This window comes from Thunnus albacares, chromosome 14 (genome assembly GCF_914725855.1).
Source record: "Thunnus albacares chromosome 14, fThuAlb1.1, whole genome shotgun sequence".
In the NCBI taxonomy this organism is placed as follows: Eukaryota; Metazoa; Chordata; class Actinopteri; order Scombriformes; family Scombridae; genus Thunnus; species Thunnus albacares.
Genome location: NC_058119.1, coordinates 13,416,509 through 13,435,396, shown reverse-complemented (window position 1 = coordinate 13,435,396; position 18,888 = coordinate 13,416,509). Strand labels below are relative to the sequence as shown.

At 38.6% G+C, this 18,888-nt stretch overlaps 1 protein-coding gene and 1 pseudogene across 2 annotated transcripts in view; one reads left to right on the top strand and one right to left on the bottom strand.

Annotated features, from left to right (window-relative positions):
• Positions 1-6,410: 6,410 nt before the first annotated feature.
• LOC122997520 (muscular LMNA-interacting protein) overlaps positions 6,411-18,888 on the top strand; it is a 30,965-nt gene continuing 18,487 nt past the window's right edge. Inside the window, exons 1-2 of one of the 2 annotated variants that reach the window (XM_044373709.1) lie at positions 6,487-6,689; positions 14,475-14,600. In XM_044373709.1, the coding sequence (XP_044229644.1) occupies positions 6,660-6,689; positions 14,475-14,600 (156 nt within the window). In that variant the 5' untranslated portion in view covers positions 6,487-6,659. Of the gene's footprint in view, positions 6,690-14,474; positions 14,601-18,888 lie in introns of both variants that reach the window. The other variant, XM_044373710.1, reaches the window with a different exon arrangement.
• On the bottom strand, positions 11,292-14,467 carry LOC122997522 (annotated as a pseudogene).

Genomic DNA, 18,888 nt, shown 5'->3' with positions numbered 1-18,888 from the left:
AAGGGCAAAAATGAAAAGAGCGTCAGATCTTTGCGAAAAACTGATGAGATGAATATGAGATGGGTGATCATGAAGAAAAGTGAAAAATTGGTACAATTAGGTGTCGGCTGAAAAATGGATAAAACGAGTAAGGGCCAGGGGTTACTCAAAAAATGGTGAAAATAAAAAGAGCGTTGGATCTTCCCGAAAATAAAAATAAAATGAATACCGGGTGGTTATTCATGAAAAAATAGGTAAAATTAGTAAGATTGGGTGTTGGCCGAAAAATGGGTTAAACGAGTGAGGGCCGGGGGTTAGGTGAAAAACGGTGAAAATGAAAAGAGTATCGGATCTTCCCGAAAACGTGATAAAATGAATATGGGGTGGGTGTTTATGAGGAAATGGGTAAAATTAGTAAAATTGGGTGTTGGCCGAAAAATGGATAAAACGGCTAAGGGCCAGGGGTTACCGGAAAAGTGGTAAAAAAAAGGGCGAAAATGAAAAGAGCATCAGATCTTCCTGAAAACCGTATAAAATGAATAAGGGGTGTGTGTTCATGGAGAAATGGGTTACCCGAAAAATGGCCGAAAAATGGGTTAAACCTTTAAGGGCCGGGGGTTAGGTGAAAACGGCGAAAATTAAAAGCGCGTCGGATGTTCCCGAAAACATGATGAAATGAATACGGGGTGGGTGTTTATGGAGAAATGCATAAAATGAGTAAGATTGGGTGTCGGCTGAAAAATGGATAAAACGAATAAGGTCCAGGGGTTACCTGAAATATGGCCGAAAAATGGATAAAACGGGTAAGGGCCAGGGGTTACCGGAAAAATGGCCAAAAATGGGCGAAAATGAAAAGAGCATCGGACGTTCCCGAAAACATGATAAAATGAATACGGGGTGAGTGTTTATGGAGAAATGGTTAAAATGAGTAAGATTGGGTGTCGGCCGAAAAATGGATAAAATGAATAAGGTCCGGGGGTTACCCGAAAAATGGGTTAAACAGGTAATGGCCGGGGGTTAGGCGAAAAATGGCGGAAATGAAAAGAGCGTCGGATCTTCACGAAAATGTGATAAAACGAATGAATGAAATGTTCATGGAGAAATGGGTAAAATTAGTAAGATTGGGTGTTGGCCAAAAAATGGGTTAATACGCTGCTGTGATAAAGAGGAACAAGCTTGCAACCGAGATTTTTTTTTTTCCAGAGTAATGTTGAATATGATATGTAGGCTATTAATAAGCTACTCACAGGAGGACTTCCTGTTTGGCCATGAGGAGATAGGTCGCACAAGGTAGAGCTCCCTGGCCAACTTTTCAATTTATCCTTTAAAAACGCCACTAATGCCACTCTTAGTCATTAATGGCTAACTTATGCTGCAAACACCGCTTTTAAATTGAGAACATAAGGGATATCAAGCAACAACTTGAGCAAATATAGAACTTCAGCAACACCAAGAACTATTGCTAACAAAGTTGCCACCATGGCTAGCAATGCCTGCAGTGAAGACGAAAGCTCGGATGGAGTTTCCATGAGTCAACTAAAAAAGCGTTCTCAAAGGGCTAATCTTAGGATACTAAATGTTCCAGAGGACAGCAAGAAAGGTCAATCTACAGTGAAGTTTGTTTCAAACTTGCTAATGGAAGTGATGCCTGACGTCTTTGACAAAACACCTGAGCAAGAACGAGCACATCGCTCACTTGGCCAAAAACCTTTCAAAGGAAAGCTGCCACGGCCCTTTGTGGTTTGCTTTCACAAGTTTCAAGAGAAGGAAAAGGCATTACAATGGGCCCGGACGCATGATCTGAAACTGGATGAAATTACACTGCGGATGTACCCCAATATGACAGCCGCCCTGGCGAAAAAACGTGCAGCATTCAAAGAAGTCAAGCAGCTGATTTACGAGAAGAATGTGCGATTCAGCTTGCTTTACTGAGAGAGTTCTGGCCATCAATATTTGACATTTTGAATGAGGCCTTTAGCTTAAATTTTACAAAACCTGGGATCCTTTGCTGACTTATTTTGATAGGCTAACAACACTTCCTTGTTAGTAATAGATTGCTTAAATTAATAACCACGAGCATATGCATAATATGAACATTTCCTTATTTATTTATTTATTTATTTATTTTCTTCCCTCTGGTTTGTTTTGTGATGTTTCCCTTGGCATAGGGGTTTATGAGGGTGGGATGGGAGTTATAAAGGCTACTGAGAATGTAATATTCTTCTTGCATTATACAATGTCATAATGCCTCTTTAAAACAATAAAATACATGTTTTAAAAAAGCTACTTATGGGATGATGATCTGAAAATGGTTTAGGTGTGGATTTGATCAGTAGGCCTACACTGATAGAATTTGTGTGTATTATATATGCCTGTTGTGTTTTAATTTGAAATTTGGACAGGCCTCATATATTAAACTATTATGAGCTTAAATATTGTATTTTGCTCAGTGATGAGAATGTTGTAGTTGCTGAGGATATTAAGAACACTTTTGATGATGAATTCTATAATATTTTTATGGTGTATGGATTTGTACCTATGTCCTGAATGTGACATTGAAGGCCACATTGGAAATAAGTAGTTAATATTTGAATGCAGCGCTCAACAAGGAAGGTCAAGGCTCACAAGGGCACCTCAGGGACCAACCAGGACGGCCTTGAGATGATAGTAAATTATTGAAAACTTTACTTACAGAATGCTTTAATCACAAAACATCAAGACATAAGTAACCTAACCATTTGACTACATAAATAACTCATAACAGTTAATACATGAATATAATGATAGCCTTTTTATTGAAGTTTGTGACATAATTTTGGGGAGAAGAGCTTGAGTATTCAACTGACTTCCTAAACACCTCCTACTGTCCAGCCTCCTATCAGCTTACATTTATTCATGGACTACAGTCTTACCTTTATCTCATCCTCCAATTGTATCCCTCCTCTCACAGAATTTAAACTGCAACTGACAGCTCTCAGCATCCAAGCTGTCTTGTTGCATCCCACCACCACAGATTTTATATTGGGTTAGGTTACTGGTAAATAAACAGAGTATAAAGAGCGTCTCCTTTGATGGCCCTGGAATATTTCCTTAGACATAAGGGGGCCTTGGGGGCAAAAAGGTTGACAGCCACTACTTTAATGTGTTATCCTCAGGAAATACTCTGTATTTTAATGTTTTTCTTTATTCTTTCCCCAACTAAACTAAACTAAGCTGAAGAACCTCTAAAGAACCTCCAAAGAACTATACAGGGGCTTAACAGGTTCTTTGTACAGCAGCGGTGCCATATAGCACCTCAACCACCCCAAAGAACCGCTGAAGAACCACCATATTTTCTTGTGTGTACATTCCCCCAGACACACGTGGTGGAGATCTGCACTCTACCGAGCGCACTCTTTGAGTTGATAATGAAGATGAAAAAGTGGAACTGTAAGAAAATGAATGCACCCTTGCTTAATTCAATATACTGGGGTTTTATTGTTACAGCTATTCTTGGTCTGGTATGACCATTAGCTTATGGTGGCTACAGTTAGCTAATCTTAGCAAGCTTTAGATAGATATTAGCAACATTACTGAACCAGTTTGCTGACTATGACTTTTATCTGATTGACCTTTTCACTGAACTCCTCTAAACAATGATTGTCCAATCATAGCTTAGCAGTACATGCAATACAAACTTTTTTTTTGCCTTTCCGACCAGACCACAAGAGCAAAAGTGTAAGAAATGAAATAAACAGTTTATCTGCTCTGTAAGCCGCAATTGACAGCATGTCTGGCTAATTAGCTTACTACCTACAATAGTAGTTGATACTTTCAAGGCAAAGGAGAACATTAACTACTTACATCACTTTGTGGTTTTGCAGTATACAATGCTGAAAAATCCATTTAATTACTAGCACACCCACTGTGTAATATTTCTGTGTTTAGGTAACATTAGCAGGTCTGACCGGCTCTTTATTGGATTTGGCAAGGTTTAACGTTACACCACAACAACTCAGCTGCCAACTTAACAAAAGAGCTTTCTGTTTGTCAAACACATCAGTTAGTCCTCTTCCTAAAAGTTGGAAAACGTAATATATTGTAAGCAGCCACAACAATAACAATCTGATCTTATATTTTTCCTTATTATATTTCTCGACTCTGCAACACAAGAACAAAATGCGGCTCCTTTATTTCCACATCTTCTACATTGATCATCAACTGGTGAGGATGCTGATGTTTTGCCTGATTTCTCTTGCTCAGTATGTAGCCAATTGAGTCCATCGGGATTCTCATTTTAAAAAGAGTCAACATTGTTGATAGCTATAGTGCTCACGGTTATCATATAAACTGCCATACGTAAATAAATTTGACAGGCGTAGTAATGGTTTAGCAAATGGTCAATTCAGTACACTCACAGGTTTTAGCGCTACAGCTTTTCTTCATCTGGTTATGCTAACATTTACACCACCAGTAGCTTATGCTAGCTAATGATAGCTTATGTTTGGAAACCTTAGATGGGAATTGCTTCGTAAGCTAACTGATGTTACTGAGTCAGCCTGCTGACTTTATGATTTTTCTAACTACTGTTATTCTATATTATGGCATTTACCATTAATTAACCCTTGCTACAATGCTGCTTGGAAAAAAATTACAAGGTTCTTTACTGAAATCAGCTGACACATTTTCATCCCCATTACTTCACTCTTTCATAAAATTGAAAACCATCTCTTCATCTTCTGGAATATCATAGTTTGCAAAGACTGGAGAAAAGCTACAAGAAAACAGCTTTGCAGGTTGGCACCGACACTCTTAGAACTGATTTAAAAAAAATGTTGATATAACATTAAATGAGATATTAAGATATTGACATTAAGTTAACTGATATTTTGGTTCAAATCAATAGTTCTGTTTGATGTTGTAGAAGAGTCACATGTTCATGACTGTTTATCTGTGTCTCTGGAAACATTTTGTCCGAGGATGTGCAGCTATTTGTAGCAGTTTAAAATCACTTTTCCCAAACTTGTATGTAATGAGTTTATTTCTCTGTGGGAGGATTCCTTCTGAACATTACATAATGATAAATACTGCATATTTGGACTCTAGCAGTTCAAACCAAATAAATAATAATCAAGGCTATATTTATTTAACCGTAGATAGTAGTCATAATTAGTGATGCACTCTGCCAGTGTTCTCTAATGGGATGATACCAGAATACATTTAGTTTTCCTTGAGGCTAAAAGTTAATCTTGTGTCCCATGTTACATGCCAGCAATCCACACATTTTCCTTTTCCACACATAGTGAATATTAATCAAGGGGAAGCAGGATTATATGACAATCATTAAATGGCCAAGGCGCCTTAAGTGGGTTAAAATTTGATACTATTTAAATATTTATATTTCAGGCACCTTTATCTTGAGATGCTCTCCATGAATACAAAATAACAATATTCTTACAACATTAGAGGTAAAAGAGGAGCATGTGATGGTGTTGGTGTTTAGTTTGTCTTATTGTGATTTTCTCTGTGTGCTGCTACCACAGACAGACAGATAGACAGACAGACAGACAGACAGGGGGAGGGAGACAGCAGGGTGGAAACAGACAAGAACAGCTGTGACAGGAATGAAGAATGTAGTGTACTTAAAGGATTAGCATCCACTTCAGAGGTCTGCTTTCACTCACTGATAAGGGAACAGTGAAGTGTATGTAGTAGCAAACAAGCAAATACATGAATTTGTTTCAAACTGCCTGATAACTCATTATTAGGAACATGCTTAGATGCCTTTGTCACATCAGTCTGCAGGCTGGCAGGCTAAATGAAAATCTTATATTATTAATACATGTTTAAAAATAGTGTTATTTATTTATCCTCTGCTTTGGATACAATTCAAAATCTTTTTAAAACTGAATTTTCTAATGCTGCCCCTCACACTGAGCACTCAGCTCTGCAGCTGCAGGTCGTCTGTTCAGCTGTCAGACATGTCAAGACCAGAGAGAGATGCCTTTATTAAGTTTTTCATTCACACCAGCCCTTCACAACAGACCTGTGTTTAAAAAATGCTTTCATGAATGTTTCATATGATGACCATAATGAGATTTCTGTCAGAGTACGCAGCAGAGAAAAATAAGACACAAATGTTTGACTCAAAATTGTTTATTATCCATGGCAGCACTTTCTTTCTTTTTCCACTGTCCAATAAATACAATCATCCCCAGCTCTCAGTCAGTGAAGACATTTGTCATGTTTTCTGCATGATGTCTGTCACATTGTAACATGAAAGGCCCATGCTTGGGAGGAATACACAACACAAAGCCATCTGAGATAAAAGCAGTGAGTGTTTATTTGGGTTTCTGCAGAAAAAATTGTGTCTGAAATTGAACAATAAATGATAGAATTCTTTGCAGGGACATACACAGAGCCGTGTTGCTTGTGGCTCTCAGCGTGAACATTGTTACTGGTGCCCAGCAGGCTGACTGCTGTCTGCAAGCTATTTGTGGCTATTATGTGTCTATAAAAGGAAGTCTGCATGGCGATACACACATCAACAGTAATACACATTGAACTTGAATGAGACAAGCTGAAAAGCGGGCACCTTGCTTTCCGGATCTGCTTTGATCAACACACTAAGTCTGGAGAGAAGTTTCCTGAAGCTTGTAAAACGAGCAACACTTCTAGATGGAGAGGGATTTGAAGCAGAAATGGAGAGTTTGAATAAGAGTCTGGGGAAGGTAAGAGGGTTTGGAAATAGAAGTGATTTTTTAAATTTTGAAAACGTGTACCAGATGGAAAAGCTCTTACTGGGTATTTGCTGTAGGGCTGGAGTAGTATCACTAACCTACCTTTACTTTTTGGTTCTGACTTGAAATTCTGGTGTGAAAAAAAGATTTTACATCAAAGCTAAATCCTACAGGAAAAATGAAACCAGCTAAATCCATCAACACTATTGTGCCCTCCTTCACCTGCAGCCACCTTCCAGGCTTACACACATAAGCACCGTATATACTCAGACACAGCTACTTGATACTTCTTGTCGCACCAGCATGTATAACAGTTACTAAACTGCTATGGATTGAATTTAAATGTACAGAAAAACTATGAGATATGAGAATTATGTAAATATTTTATAAAAAGTGCATGTACCTTAACTTTTCTGGCATTTTGTAACTTCTTATCGCTGCACTGTAAGGGAATATAGATCCTATTATGATGCATTATTTATATATTCATAATATATAAATAAATAATTCTGAGGTGATAAGCCATGCTGTAACTTGTAAAACAATCATAAGTCTAATTTAATTTCATTGGAATTTCCCCTGAAGATGTTTCTACTAAAAGTTACATTCATTGATTGAAATATGTGCATATTTTTTTGTTTTAAACTTTGTATATGAGTCTCATAACATTTGTTTGTAGTCTGGAGAGATAACTCAATGTGCTCAGTAGCTGTGTTCCTATCAGAGCAGCTGGCAGTGGGCTATATTTGCACATCCTATCTACTCTGGAGGGAGGGGCTCTGTTTGTCTGTAATTAAACTCTTTACTTAGTGGCACGCCCAACTGTTTATGCTTTTACTGTGGCACAACTTGAACCGCTGAGATACAGATTTCAACATCCAGGGATCTGAGGATTCATAGCAATCATTGTGTTCTCAAGAAGAGCTCATGCGCTTAATATACAACTTCTTATAAATAAATATGTGAATCGATGTAGAACTTGCTATCTAAAGTTAAAACTTAAGTTTTTTACAACTGCTGCTACAAAAGAAGCATTAATGAACACAAGGAACTGAGCAAGATCACTGCAAATTGCATAATATTTTCTATATAACAAAAAATATCACTTGCTGTTTACCCTCTTCTGCCTTTGTTTCCTTAAAGCATATTTTTCACTTTCCGGTTGGTCACTGTTTATGAGTGTCTCTTTAAAGATCAACGTGGAGGGTGGTCTGCTTCAGGAAATGATTTAGTACTGCTTGTATTCAGTCTTTGGGACGGGTCCGACATGCCACAAGAAATAACTGCGTGAGTAAGAGCATGCACACAGTGAGGTGACATGTGGCACAGTGAACCAGTGGTGGTGGAAATGTGAGCTATGGGGACGGCGTGACCTCGGCAACACTCAGCGCAATTAAACATTCAAGAGGGCTCCATCGGGCAAGTAGGAAATACTCACTTTAACCTTTTGCGGTGTAAACTTACTCTGCTATGACTACAGAGGACATGCAAACAAGGGGGTTACATGAGACACGAAAACAAGTTTATAAGATATTTTTGCCACTGCATTTGTTTCTCAGTCTTTATCTGCAGCTGATTATAGATACATTGATATCTCTCAGATGAATATTTGGGTCCTCTAAAGTATAACTGAACCTCTTGGCAGCTCGACAAGTAGGTGTCATGTCACAGAGTACATAGATGACACGGCTCAAAGGATAGGTTCACAGTTTTTCAAGTCTGTTTTAAAACAGCACTCAGGTACCCAAATGAACATCGAAACAGGTTTCGTAATGTGCTTACAATGTAAGTGATGGGATCTAAAATCCACAGCCCTCCTTCTTCACAAAATGTATAAATAGCATTTAAAAGTTTATTTCATGCTTATATGGGGCTTAAGCCATCCAAATTAGTCAAATCAAGTCACAACATCAAAGAACCTGTTAAGCCCCTGTATAGTTCCTTAAAGGTTCTTTAGAGGTTCTTCAGCTTATTTTATCTTAGTTGGGGAAAGAATAAAGAAATACATTAAAATACAGAGTATTTCCTGAGGATAACACATTAAAGCAGTGGTTGTCAACCTTTTTAGTGCCAGATTCCCTCTTTTTGTTACGATCCTTCCACTGCAGCTGAACAGGAAGACACTGTCCGTTGGGACACATAGAGGGAATTTTTCACTAAAAAGACTATAACTGTGGAAGATATCTACTTAATTGTTGTGTTTTAACTTTTAAACACATTTTTGCTCAAAATGAGGGATTGTGGATTTTGTCTTCCATCATTGTAAGCACATTTGGAGAGGATCTTTTAATGGCCAGTATGAACAGGAGGAATGATTATAATGAGCAAAACCTATTTCAATGTTCATATGGAGCGCCTGACTATCGTTTTGAGGCAGATTTGAAAAATTGTAAACAATATCCTTTAAGGGTTAAAATCTGGATGCATGATCTATTTCTATTTCCCTGTCTTACACTCTGGTATATATAGGAATGAGGAAGGTTGTAGAAAAAGTTCTAAAAATCCAGATGAAACCACATGTATGCTATGAATAACTGGCATATTTTCTGCAATGACATGATGACCTCAAAGCAATAAAAACATCTACAGCTGCAGTTATTTTATGACTAACTGGACCACTTACTACAAATGTGATGGCAGACAAGACCTTAATTTGAATGTGAGAATGTAGATGTTTTTTCTCTGTTGTATGTCTCTAGTTTATATTTGCTGGTTCCCAAACATGTGGATGTGTTGATGTTGGAGGCCTTTGATGGTTTTTGAATGATCTCCCTGCCTGTGGACTCTACATGTTCATGCTGATTGCCCTCTGAACTGATGTGAAACACCTTTCGTGTACGCTGTTGTATATAAGTCAGTCAGATGAATCCTGGCTTTTATCCTCAAAGCAGCAAGACGTACGGAAACCCTCATCTAAAGAATTTATAATAAAAAAGGTTGCATCAGAATTAGCAGTGTGCAACTTTCCACTCCTGTCTTTGATGTCTACCTGCAAGCCAGCACCTTGTTACAATAAGTGTGTTTTTTCCTTCAGTTCTCCTGCAGATAAGACTTCAGTATCATGTTACTTTTTTGTTACATATTCATGAATCATTTTCTACCAGTTCCCTAGCTGGTAGTTTCACTATATCTCAACAGCAAACCACAAACATTGGCATATTTAAAACACAAAATTTCAGCATCAGTTAATAAGCATTTAGAAGTGGTTTCACTTTTATATCTGAGGAGTCCCAGGCTGTGACAAAATGAGTAAGGAAGGAAAGTATAGCAGCAGTGCTGTTCCACCTGTTGAATGCAGGCTTCTAAGCTTCCAACAGACATAATTTTTCTCCAGTATTTAAAAGTATAATACAGTACTTGTGGGTGGCCCACTCTTATGGTTTATAAAATAATACAATGGCCATTTCAAAGAAAAACAACAACAGACATACAATCAGATTCAAAAGCTTTTGGCAGAACTGGATGTTCTGGCAGCAGTTTCTCTGAAAGCTTATTTATGACAAAAAAAGAATTTTAATTACATCCAGCAGGTTGCTGCTACTTTGTGTGTGCCAGCGTGGACCACTACAAAGGAAATCATGTAGAAATATCCTTTCCTCAGATGAACTTCTACTCCTACTTGAGTTGAGAATAACTTGGCACATGGTTGAGACTGAAGTCATCTTCAAGTGCAGTCAATTTATTCTTGAAGGCCAGCATGTGATTATCTTGAATGATGCACAAAGTAAAAACACAAACAAAAAAAAAGGTTTGAAACTTCTTTGAGACACAATACGTCACTCAAATATTTTGAGGTGAACTTCTGAGAATTCTTGATAATGTAAACATCTCGTTAATCATTTTGATTTGAAGCTTCCTTTTATCTTCCTCCCATATTTAACCTGCCACACACTATAACTAGAACCAGGCCAGCTGGCTGAAGTTGTGTCTGTGCTGAAATTGTGAGATGAAAGGTGAAGCAGAATCTAATATGCTAATTCTCTGACTGTGTCTACATCAATGAGCGGGGGATGTGCGATCCATTTTTAATAGAGTCTTAAGTATCTGCTACAATAACCCTCTCTGATTAGTGAAAGAAATTTCAGTGCTCTTACCCTCCAGTTTGCAATTTGCAGACCCAACAACACTGTGGCGAGAAGAAGCATGATTAGTAGTCAGCAGAAGTGCTTTTGATGGGTGTGTGCTTTGATTGCTGCCGTGGGAATAAACAGAAAATGTTTTCACACATCCAGACCATGAAATGCCATTGAACCCACATTGCGATGGAAACTGTGTTGCTACCTTAACAAATTGAAGCCTTTGTCTTGCTCACATTTATGGACAACATAGAGAGGCTTAACACGTTTCACTGGGGAGAAGCTATATTTTTCCAATTTAACGTAAAGATTGTTGGAAACATATTGCTGTTCCCCTCAAATGTGAACTTTGTCAGCTCTAATTCCTTCAAGATAATAATCACTGAGAAATGTGGCTGTCGTTTTTATAGACATGGAAGCTTTTACCTACCACAATTCACACCTCTTCATACATTTTCAGCATGGATGGCCTCGGTGAGAATCAACTCTCCCTGAGAGAGGAAAACCCTCTCTCAGGGAGAGCTGGATGTACTGTACCAGGTCACCTCTGCAGCACAGCACAGAGGATTCACAGTATGAGCCTGCTTGTCCCAGGGGCTGTTTTATGTTAACACTAAAGAAAGGAGAAATCTTACATAAGCCCCTAACCTTTCAGTTTTACAAAGGACACAATGTCTGGCAACAACAGTAGCCTACTAATTTTGAATAACTTGGATAATATGTTTCATGGGAACAGTTTAGATTACAAATTGTGTATTGTAATTGCATAGCCTGTATTTTGTTTTCCCTCACATTCATCGAGCTGTTAGGAGTTGCTGTAGCTTAACCAGATGCAATAAAAATGCAAATCTCCCAGCAATGTATATTGTATTTTGTTTACATGCCAGTGGTTTCACAAGTTTCCCTGTAAAGTGTTGTGATCCCTTGGAAATGGGCAAAGGCCAGCCATGAAGCAAACAAAGCTACCAAGGCTTTTTCTGAGAAGCTGCAGCACAGAAGTTGTAATTCTACATTAATATCAGTAACCAGACGTGAACAGTGGGATAGCAAAGAACCAGTGCACAATCTACATTTATACCTGCTAACAGACAGACGCTAAAACAAAATAGTGAACTTTAGAGGTGGTGGTAGGCTGATTGTTTTAACCCTCCGACGGAGCCTGAATTCCCTGTTTCTATGCTAAGCTAAGCTAACCGGCTACTGGCTAAAGCTTCATATTTGTTGTATGGACATGAGAGTGCTATAGATCTACTCATCAAACTCTCCAACCAAAGCAAACCATATTTCCTAAAATGTAAAACTTTTTCTTTAACACAGCAGCAAAACACACATATTGAATATTCAGAATTAGAATATTGCCAGTATTTTTGGAACAAAATACATTTTTATATACAGCCTCATGTCAATGGAACAAAGTGCGTATCTCGCTCAAGCTAAACCCAGTTGAGAGGTGTTTTAAATCAGATCTCAAGAAATGATTGTTAAATAATTTGTAGATGTACAAATACTTGATGTTTTACTCTGTTTGCTTTTTTTTTAAGGCTAATGTCATTTTTGCTTGACACTTTCTTTCAATCTGCCATCTTGTACTGCAATAGAGGACCACAATGGAAATAAGCCCTAGGGCTTTTTTGTGTATTTTAATCCTTGACAATTTAAAAAATCTTATATGGAGTCTGTCTTTGTGATCAGTCTATCATGTATGTTTTAAATTACTAATCATCTTATCTATCTAGTCATCTATAACAGCCTTTCAGTGCTTAGCTAACATTAACATGTCCTACTTTAACTGCTGTGTTTTGTTTGCAAAAGAGCTGTTGCATTGATAACATACTGTAATACCAACAGCCTCTTTATCTATTGCAAATGTATGCACCTTCTATAGAAGTTGTGGCAAACAATGTTCTGCCAGACGTTGAGAAGTTTTGTCAAACACCTTCTCGCTTATTACTACGGAGTCCAGCTCCCTCTGAATGGCCTCCTCTCCTCAAATACCTATGAGGGCCTGGATAATGTTGTTGGTCCTACAAGTCATTGGTCTCCATTGTTCTTCATTTAAAAAAATATAGACACAGAAGTAAAACAGTGGTCACTGCTGTATTCTTGTGTATAGTCGTCCTTTGTTGTGATGTGATGACACATCAGCTGGACCAGTCACAATCGACAGTACTGCCTGTAGGCCAGAAAAGGTATCTGGAACCTGCATTCAGTATCAGATTAAGTGCTTCTAAAGAGGCTTAGAGTTAAACTGTCCTTGTTGTGTAATGGGGTTTGGGTCACTTAATCCCTGTGCCCTCCTGTGTGTCAGCTAAATGAGGGAGCTGTCACTGCTTCATGCCCTTGTCTTGGCTTTTCCTCTCTGTCCTGGCGAGGATATGAAGGACTGTCTGGTTGAAGTCATCTGGTTGGTTGGCAAAAACGTAATGGCCTGCCCTCTGATCACTGTGATTTCCACATCTGACCTGGTTTTCTTACAGGTGTATCCAGAGTCACTGTCAGTACTGGAGTGGGATCCATAAATTAAATAAATGGGAATGTTGGCTTGGACCTGGCCTATCCTCTCCAGCATGGGCCACTTGGCTCAACTGTAGGAAATGGTCATGTTCTTAAAAGCTGTTTCTCCACTTGGAGTCTGGGCATTCAGGTGGTAGATGTAGTCAGATACAGTGTTATTGTTAAACACAGACGAGTATTTCCGTTTGAAGTCTGACTTTATTGTCTGGACTAGCATTGGACCTAGAAGCCCAGCAAGTCTGAGTCCAGCCAGCGGGTTGAAGGGGCTCATGACGGCTCCCATGGCTCCAATCCACACAGGGATGGAGCTGTGGTTGGGGTTTTCTGGACGAGCTGGGAACCAGCAGCAGATGTTTTACCCTGTGTGGGTATTTGAGTGTGTGTCAGCAGACAGGTATCCTTTGAGGTTGTGGCCCTGCAGCATCATCTCCTCCAGTCCCACCTTCTCCCTCAACTCCTACAGAGCTGCCACAAACTGCTCCTCAGCCCCTGTAGGGTCAGTGCTGAACTGGGGATTGTTGCTTCAGATGAATCTCAGCAGGTCTAGAGTGTAGACCGTTCCACTGTTGTAGAGAGAGTCAAGGTTTTGAGCCCAGAGGGCAAGTCTGCCACCAGAGCCATGCAGCAGAAACCAGCGGAGGCGTGGGTTGGGCCTGGAGCTGGGGGTCAGAGGGGGAGCATGGTTGCAACTGAGTGGAAAAAGCTAAGGTCCACAGACAGTTGTCACTGGATATCCAGACATGCTGCCTGGAGAAAGGCTGCTATACACTCTCTCAGCTGAGAGGGAGAAGTGGGGCACCGAGAGGGAAGCCAACTTAATATCCAGGAGCTCTGCTCCTTGGCAGGTTGTGTCTCTGCCGCCATCCTTCTCATGGTGTATCGCAACTCATTACTCCTCACTGAGTCTGGGTGTGCCAAGGCTTTGAGCTGCAGGGTGCTAAATTGCCTAATCTGTGTGTGCATGTGATGATAGATCATTAGTGGCTGGGTATGGTTACACATCCCTGTGAAGCAGAAAGACATATGATATTCTGAAATTTAGTGTATTCAGCTTTGAGAAGAAGACATGTTGAGGGTGACTCATCTCTAAACACATTTGTTTTTACCAAGCCTTTGTGCTTGACAGGGAAACTACAACCAAGAGCCTGTAACATGTGGACAATTTGTTCCTCTCTTTGATTCACAGGTTTCAATAGAAGTGCCATCTAAGTCTTCTATCTTCACGTTTGTGCCTGTGGTGCAGAAATTACCAATTAAATGTATTATTACTGAGGAGGAGAGATCTGGAGCTCTGACAGGAAAACCAAATCAGGTATAGAACCCAGAAGATTAAAAAGTGATATTATCGCCTATTTGTAACACGATTACTTCTTTTATTACAAGGTTTTTATCAAAATGTATGTTGTTCATTTAACTAATTGACTTTTCTTTGTATTGTTATTGTGCTCTCTGCATGTATATTATGTATTTTGTATCACTCTCTTTTTGCACTGGGTATAGACAAAGTTTCTCATATTTTGCATTTTGGGGAATATAACTCACTGAAAATGATCCTATCTGCCAATCTGACTCCTCACTAATCAAAACTTTCTTCAGTTTATCCCAAAAGCTTAAAGCTGTTTTTCAGCCTGCAGACTCAAAATGTTAAAAATTACCAGCTGAAATGCAGTCAGTCTGTTAACAATGACAACAGCATATGAATATGACCATTTTCTAATTATATTTGATGTGACAGAATGAATGAAAATGACATTTATCATTTTTATCAAACTCATGAGCCTTGATTTATAATATTCTTGCAGCAAAGAATTTATTTAAGTGTGACTTTGAATCATATGTATCTGAACACTTCCTACAGTAGAAATACACGTGTTAGTGTGTAAGGTCATAGACAGTAGGTGACAATGTGTGAGGTTTCTTTGAATTGTAACTTCTTTTGAATGTAAAGTGTACTAAAAGAGGTTCATGAGCCTTTTAGGCCTTTTCAAATGACTTTAGTTTCAAGTGATTAATAATGTCAGTGGCTTTATGACATACACCTGAGGACACACCTTAGCTTCTGGGCAGTGTGCAAAATTAACTTTTTTGTCCACCAGCCAAATGGCTAGTGAATGCACAAATTTTACTGACCAATCAATAGATTACCATTGTTTTTTTGGCTGGTGAGTGAAGCAAAATCTACCAACCACTTGCATATTTTACCAGCATTTGGCTGGTGACCAGTTCTAATTTTGTGCCCCGCTTCGTGGGAAGAATCAGTCTCTTTCTTACCTGCAGCATTTTAGCAATCACATCCACGACTTCTTCCTCAGACAGCGGAACAGCCATCAGTGTGACTCATCTTCAGGGGGAAATATGCTAAATACTGTCATTTACCTTATCATTAAAGCAAGAATAATTTCTTGATATGTGAATATAAATCAGTAAACATTAAAAAAAATGTGTTAAATGCTTGGAACTGTTAATACATCTTGTTCTATAATTCCTCCTGTATGGTTTCCACATGGGGTTTTACGCTGTAGTGGGAATGAGCATCATTGATTGATATGATTTGACATCATCCATTTATCTTCTGTATTCCAGGAATCTGGCTCCCACAGCACACGTCAGTACATCATGTTTCAATATGTATATATCAATATCAAACATATTCCTGAACAACCTCAGGGATTAAATCGGATGTTCTTGGCTTTGAAGATTTCATATACTGTGCAAAGGTTTTAGGCACTAAAAGTAAAGTGAGGATGCTTTCAAGAATATTACCACGAATAGTTTTTATTTATCAATGAACTTCATGCAAAGTTCAGTAAACTGAAGAAACCTAAATCAATGCCTTTAAAACAGCACCAGTCCTCCTTGGTACACCTGCACACAGTTTTTCAAGGTACTCGGCAGGTCGTTGTTCCTGCATCTGGGAGAAGTTGCCACAGTTCTTTGTGGATTTAGGTGTCCCAGCTGCTTCTGCCTCTTCATGTAATCTCAGACTGATTCAATGATGAGGACTCTGTGGGGGCCAAACCATCTGTTGCAGGACTCCTTGTGCTTCATGTTGCTGAAGATAGTTCTTTATGACTCTGGCTGTATGTTTGGGGTCGTTGTCATGCTGCAGAATAAATTTGGGACCGATCAGTCTCATCTCTGATTGTATTGCATTATGGATAAGAATCTAAATATCCAAAGTTCCTAAAACTTTTGCACAGTACTGTACTTTAATCGAGACAAACTACAAAGGTTCAACCGCTATTGAAAGCAACCGTCCCGGGGGCTGACGTGGCCCCCCCAGCTGTGACAATAGCTGAGGGGGTTAATGCGCAATTAGATGTTAAATATCACAGCAGCACCACAGCTCTGGGTGCCTCTGGATAGCTGACTGCCTCTGCTGCTTGAAGTCAGCTTGCTGGCTGCCTGCTTGAGACTTCAAAGGTCCTCTCACTGGGGGGTGGTTGCACCATTCGTCTCCTAGCTTCCCCTACTGTTATTACCTTAAGGAGTGGCAGCCTTCATGTTATTAACAACATATGACTACACAGCTGCAAAACTCTAACCCTGTGTTTTAGCATACATAGAGGGTATTATCTATTCATACATGCGCAATATTGGGTTGTGTCTAATGTATTTGAATACATCTTCGCTATGCATGGCTTTGTGCTCATTTTCTCTCTGCCATGTATTCATCTGAACTCCATTTCCACTTTGTTAGTTGCTTATTTGACTATAACTTAGACTCTGCATCTCTCCGTCTTTTGCTCATAGTGTTGTGCTGACAGGTTTAGTTTTTTTTTTAAATAACAAAGCAGTGCCGTATATTTCAAAAGCCAGTGTTGGTTTTGGTTACACACTTTGTTGCTTTAATTAGCAGTGGTGGAAGAAGAAAATGAATATCTTATTATAGGCAGGCTAGCTGTTTCCCCCTGATTCTAAGCTAAGCTAATCAGCTACTGCATCTAGCTTTAGCATTCAGACATGATATCAATTGTCTTGTTTAACTGTTGTCAATAAAGTGTTAAAAAAAACCCTGTATTTGTTAAAATACCTAACTATTCCAGCACACTATTAATCTTTAAACCTTATATAGCAATTCCCAGATCTCTCCCTGTATAAAAGTGCATTCATAGCCACTAGATGTGAGAACTTCTGGCTATTTTTTATTGGTTTGAATTTTGCCCCACAGCGAAGTATGTTAATTAAGCTACTGCAAATCCTTTCAGAATCACAACGCTACAGAAATATCCCATTATTTTACAGACTATTATTACGTCTCAACTTTGTAAGAGTTAAGTTGCCATAAACAGAGCAGCCTGATGTTCATCTGACACTACTGTCAGTCAAGCCAGGTGATAACATACATTTAGTCTATTGATACAGCACTTTGCAGAATCTGTGAAAAAAAATCTTTTTAGTAAAACTACACAGTTACCCTTCTTCTCCTTTGATGCACTTATGTGGAGCAGAGTTATGGCACAAGGTCAAATTTCTGCTTTCTCACACCATTTCTTACTCTGCACACAAACTCTCACATGTTGTCAGGTAGGATCCTGTTAAATATTTGTAGGGAGAGCAAAAAATTGGCTTGACAGTAATCCAAAAATATTGAATGAACAGCTGTTTGCAGTTTTGAGAATTTACACATCACAGATTAGTAATACTCCCTGTGGTCAGACAGTTTCTATATTGAGACGCCAATGGGCAGAATGTAAAAAATTACCTGTGAAAACTAATGAATCCACCACTGTGTTAAAAAAAGCAGCAGTTCCTCTCAAAAGAAATTGCAGATGTGCCCCTTTGCAGTATTGCAAATCAATGAGTGTGACCTGTGTTACTAATAATAATACTAATAATACTAATGAGTGTTCATTATCAGTTTGTATTCTCAGTGGCCACCATTGATTCAAAATATGAGATAATACAACACAACCCTCAGAGCTTTCCTGCCTAATTATCATCTCTTCAAATGAGAGGGTTTATTGTCTAAATTAGCTGAGGTGATCGCAGTTGAGTAGATATGTTCTTTCCGAAACACTCACTACAATTATTCTAAGAAATGTGGTTCAGTTCTGTTCCACAGGGAGGCAGACTTCATTAAATAAAGTAATAAGACACCAAATGTGATAAATTAAAGTACAAATATTGAATTTATAGCATAACAGCTATGAATCATGACATTTATTTGCCTTTGAATTATTGTAATAGCAAGTATTTTTATGGCAAAAAAAAAAAATTGTAAAACTCTGATTCCAGCCAGTCGTCCCAGCTAGTGCAGTACAGAATCATAATATTTAAGTTTCAAGACATGTCAGTTGGTTTACATGTGGCAAACTCATTGACTTGTTCTGTGCTTCGTTTAAGTTCTAAATATATCTACTCTGACACACAGTATGTGATGATATTATTGGCATAAGGTGCCATTTGTGTTCATTACAGTCCCAGGAATAAAACCATTACATACTGAGTTATTCTGGCAGCCTTTCATTTGTTTGATTGCTGCTTATGTACAATCACTTAAAAGAACAGAACCAAGAGATTTAATTGCTTTGGAAAACTGAAGGCTATCATTATAAGATGGTGTCATACACACACACACACACACACATATATATATA